At 41.7% G+C, this 5,232-nt stretch overlaps 1 protein-coding gene across 1 annotated transcript in view; it reads right to left on the reverse strand.

Moving 5' to 3' along the window:
* Positions 1-972: 972 nt before the first annotated feature.
* The window catches only part of LOC146190623 (alpha-tocopherol transfer protein-like), a 9,896-nt gene continuing 5,636 nt past the window's right edge, over positions 973-5,232 (reverse strand). The window contains exons 4-6 of the mRNA XM_084599816.1: positions 4,308-4,501; positions 3,760-3,870; positions 973-1,962 (exon numbers count right to left, since the gene is read on the reverse strand). Of these exons, the coding sequence (XP_084455942.1) occupies positions 1,774-1,962; positions 3,760-3,870; positions 4,308-4,501 (494 nt within the window). The 3' untranslated portion in view covers positions 973-1,773. The remainder of the gene's footprint in view (positions 1,963-3,759; positions 3,871-4,307; positions 4,502-5,232) is intronic.

A 5,232-nucleotide genomic window follows, 5' to 3' on the forward strand; every position in this document is an offset into this window, starting at 1 on the left:
ACCTCGATCCCAGCACGGAAGAAGCTGCTGTTCTGTATTGTGTGATCGGCGGGGTTCTGTCAGTGGAACACTACCGTAAGAACCAGCCCGAAAGGCTTTCGCCTTATCGCTCTTAAGGCGTCTTAAGTGCCTAAAGAATGTATTTTCTTTTTAAAAGCTCATATCCGTGTTAAGGAATAACGTTCGCCAGAACGGGTTGTGAAGTTTTCAGATACCAGCTGATACGAACCATCCGGTAATAAGATACGGCCGGTAAACTCATACTATGTGATTCAAGGAAAGCAGCCAGCAAATAAATAAAATGAATGCTTCAGTGTGTCCAGCTTAGGTTTAGTGCCCTATTCTAACATGGAATTATTTGGCACTCTTTACCTGCAGTTCGTTTATACAAAATTGCGCAAAAATAAATTCCATCGCTTTTATGATTGAGTCAGCTGAAAGTACTACGCTTTCACGATTCCTTCGTAGCATTCCCTTGTTCACATCGATCGATTGTATCCGAGGATATTCTCTCATATATAACTTTTAAGAGGCCACGCAGGCCACGCAAAGCCTATAGGCTATGCTTTCTCACATATATACTATAAATTGTTATTGTTTATGGGATATCCATAACAGGTTATATTTTCACTGTGTAACTTCGCCGAATATTGACAGTAACTAAAATTGAGATGTTTCGTAAACAAATTCTTTTTAATTTATAAACAGATATTTTTCTCGGTTTATCATGGCAGAATATTCCTCTTATAGTAAGTGATGTTCTATCTATGTATTTCAAGTTGCTGGAAATGGAAACGGTTCGTAAGAAGGAAACTCCAAAAGTAAAAATTCTTATTCCACCACTCCTTCGTTATCAACCTGGACTATAGCTGATCCTGGGTATATAAACAGTAAAAACAGAACGGACCCAATGAAGGTGTTTTCTGTTTTACGTTGTTACAACTTATCAGAGTTTTAAATTAATTTTGTAATGAGCCTGATTTTCGTAGACAAGATTCGTTCCCATTGATCATTTCATTCTTGCCTCCCGAGAAAACGGAGCTTACGCATTTTACTTGAGGTAGGGGACTACCTTGGATATCGTGTCTCTTAGGCGCGGGATTGCAGTTTAATGCGACAGCATTTCTTGGTTCATCGGTGGCATGTGCAGAAAGAGACTGTCCGCGGAATGCATGCACAACAAGCCAAGACCTTTTAAAAAACTGGGAATCGAACTCCTACCCCTCCGATCACCAACCGAACGCGCTAACCGACTACGCCACGCTCGGCACGTGAGTAAAGTATCTTATTTCTGCTTGTCTAGCGTTCCTGCCATCTCAATGTCAAATAACGATACATTTAGCAATCATTATAGGACTGCATTTAGGGATAATGATAATGAAGCTTTAGCAAAGATAATGACGGGGCATTTAGATGAAAATGATCATAGCGCTGGTGATGATGACGATGGTAGTAGGGATAAAAAAATGATAATGCAGTTAGTTAAAACAGTTCTGTATATGTGTTTCGCCATTTTCGGTTAACCAAATTTCAGAGAATTGCTGTATTTTTTTAAGGCATGGGAAAACGCTTTACTTTAACCTGAAACATGAGCACCATTTTACTCGCTACCGTTTTTTTTTTCTTTCCTACGTCACAATAGAGCCATTTTTGGAGGACTGCCTTGGCTTCAGCAAGGTAAATTTGAAACGTCTACTTATTAAGGAGTTAAACGCAAAAAACAAACGCCCTTTATTAGTCGTCACGTCAGTAGCAAAAACACCGTAACGAAGACTAGCAATGTGTGCTCTGCATGCCGTAACCGTAGCGGTTGACTTCCTCGAAGTATTCGTTTCGGCTGAGCAAATCTTTTTCCAACTTATCGTAGTCGAACGTTTCCAAGGTTCCACCGCCTTCTTCCGGAATCACATCAAAAGGTACGACATCATGAAGTTTCTCAATGTCTGAGCCAAACATGTGCACCTGCAAAAGAATAGCGGCCCGTTTAACGTGATTAGACCCAATGACAATTAAATTCACAATGTAGCAGGAAGGGGAATATAACTACAGCCAATACTTTACGAATGGTGGAATGGAAGTTTTTCCTCTGTGGAGGATTTTGTAGGCTTACAGTGGCGCAGGCTCCATTAATATATCTCGAAAGCGTATTTAAATTTATCTTTTGCTGCAGGTGAAAAAAAGCCAACGCATAACGGTAATATCGTGCTGCAGTCATGGCAAATATACAATAATTGTGTGATGCATATTACTGAAAATAGCCTCCAGTAGACTTTGCAATTGTACAGATGACAAGCTACGTACTCACCTGAAAAGGTAGTAAACGAATAGGTGAGAAAAGTGTTTTGGCGTTGAGAATGGATTTACGGTGCAGATATTGTTTAGAATACAGGCAGTAGACGATGTCCCTAAAGACACCTAAATTCTGAACTGACATCGAAGCCGAGCTCTTGCCGAGCAAGAAAGAACCAGATCTATCCCGTAACGATTATGCCGAATTACAGTAATTTACGATTAAAGGACAAGAGAGCAGAATGTTAAAACAATTTACGGAAAATACTGAACGAGCGCCCTAACATGCACCGTGAGACCTTCAAATGTAGTCTGCCGATATGTCTTCCTTCTTGCTGTTGTCCAGCCTGCGCCGTCATCTACTTATTCATAAGAAAAGAATGACGGTGGAATGTGCTCGACTGCGGTGATTAAACGCAAACAGGAAGCCTTATAATTCACCACCAGATTTATGTCGTCTCATGTAACTGACAGTTTATGGTGTGTTATTAACAAGCAATGCTCTAATGGCGGCTAGTTAGTTTTTCAACATCATGTAGGCGCGCTGAACACAATATCGCTAGAACCCCGTCACAAGAAGATCCGGAGGTGAGGTTGTGAGCGAAAAATCAGGAGCAAGGCCCTGGCAGTTGGCATTCGGCAGGGGACAGGGCTGATCGAATCTGATTCGTCGATGGGTTGCGTGGCGTAGCGACACCACATGGGTTAATTAAAGCGTGGCTTATGTATCGGGCGGTCGCATAAGATCGGTGGATGACGTGGTAGCTTTGCAATGTGTGCTAATTTGCATGTCTGATACATTAGGAGTGCAATTCACAAAATTTTAAATTACATGTAGGTGAACGAGCAACCGCAAGGAGCACCACAGGCGGTAGCCATTAACGCTACAGCTTCATACCCTTAAAGGCAGAGCTTAAATGTCCTCCATAATTTTTGTGCTCCCTTGAGCATTACCTCCATGATTAGTCCTGTATTCTACTTAAGTTGAGGACAACGCAGAGGGCTATGGAACGAAAAATGGTAGGGGTAACTTTAAGAGATAGGAAGCGTGAAGAGTGGGTCAGAGAAATAACTCAAATTACTGACATTCTAGTAAAAATCAAGAAGAAGAAATGGGCATGGGCAGGACATGTAGTGCGAAGAGAGGACAACCGATGGTCGCTTAGGGTAACAAACTGGATTCCAAGGGAAGGAAAGCGTAGCAAGGGGTGGCAGAATGTTAGATGGGCGGATGAGGTTAAGAAGTTCGCAAGGGTCAAGTGGATGCAGCTAGCACAGAACTGGGTTAAATGGAGAAATAAGAGACCTTCGCCCTGCAGTGGGTATAGTCAGGCTGCTGATGATGATGGTGAGCATTACGATTTATAGAGTTAAATAACAGCTTCGGTTTTTCGCATAAGAGTTGTGGTTTAAAGTGAGCATATTGCACTTAAAGGTGAGGCAAAATGTGAATGAAAGTGTAATTCTCACCCTTTCCACAAGTTTGGATCTCAGGAATGATTTGGTGATGGAGAACAGTAAGTCAAATATGGGCGGGCTGTTGGTGACGTAAACTGCTTTCACGCCCACAGGATAACAGTCCTGGAACAGATAAACAAGAACAAGGAACGCTTGCCTATATGCATCCTAATATCGACTTGCAACTGTGTACACCGCAACTTGCAACCTTAGTTAGGAATAATCGGTTTGCGAAACGGCGGAAATAGAAATGAGTGCATAACAATGTTGCGGCTCACGTGTAAACTGAACACAAGTGACTTTCGAAATATATACGAACAGTCTAGCAAATAAGCTGCCATGCAATAGGTGAATTTCCTAACCAGCAATTAAAGCTTTGAGCTAGATTTCAATGTTGAACGTGTGTAGCTTAGATTTTAACACACACACACACACACATGCACACGCACACACACACACACACACACACAGACAGAGTCTTTAGAGTAAATGCATGTCTAGGTGGCTCGCATGCTGACTGTTGTGGGGCATTAGGAAGTTAAAAAAAATTATTTCGTCACCTGAGTAAGGCTGACAAGCCTTTGGATGGCGAATGGTGTATACTGCGTCAAGTGGTGCAGGCCGAGACCCTTGTAGTCAATCACGAAGACAACCCCGTGCTTCTGAATATCTTCATCGAGCAACATCCACTCGACTAGCACGAAGCAAGCCTTGGTGAATTCATCAAGAGTGCATATGGAGGTATCCCAGGCTCCTGCGATAGTGACAATCGCCATATTTTATAAATCGCGTTCTCCATTGCTTACTGTTTTCTTCTCATCCTAGGTCTAACGCTTGTATTTTAAAGTGTGTATATGCACAATTTAACATTCTATATATTTGATTCATCAGCCCACGCAGGATGCATTTTCTGCCCTGTGGGGAATGACGCTATAAACTAATACTGCCCTGCACCATAAGAGAGGGGCTAGGGTGCATGCAGCCGCCAGACTGGCAGTAACAGCCTAGGACACGGCGAAAAGGAATTCTCGTAAACAAAATTTATTTTTGTGTTTTTTATGATTTCGAGAAATACACTTAAGGTTCTGTTCGTGTAGAAATGTACTGAACAGAATAAAAAAAATTTTGACATCATTTAAGAAAAAAAACAGGTGTTTTGAAAAAAGAACGCCAAAATGTGCTTCGCGGAGTTAACCCCACATGAGAGGTACTGATATCAAACATGACAAAAGTTTCTAATTTCAAAGTGCTTCTATGAAGCGCCCTTTCACTATCCATTCGCAAAAAATTCAAGAAGATGATAATCAATTTTGCACTGTCTTTTCAAGCTAATATACTTTTAAAACGCGAATGTGTACTTCGATGCTGCACGAACACCCCTAAAATTTCTATACGCGCTCAAGCAGCCTGCTGTAATCCTGAATCAGAAATGGTTTTTGTGTAGTCGGGAATTATTCTGCAAGATCCCGACTTCCCCGCATGTAA

This window comes from Amblyomma maculatum, chromosome 4 (genome assembly GCF_055883805.1).
Source record: "Amblyomma maculatum isolate TAMU_Amacu chromosome 4, ASM5588380v1, whole genome shotgun sequence".
NCBI classification, from domain to species: domain Eukaryota; kingdom Metazoa; phylum Arthropoda; class Arachnida; order Ixodida; family Ixodidae; genus Amblyomma; species Amblyomma maculatum.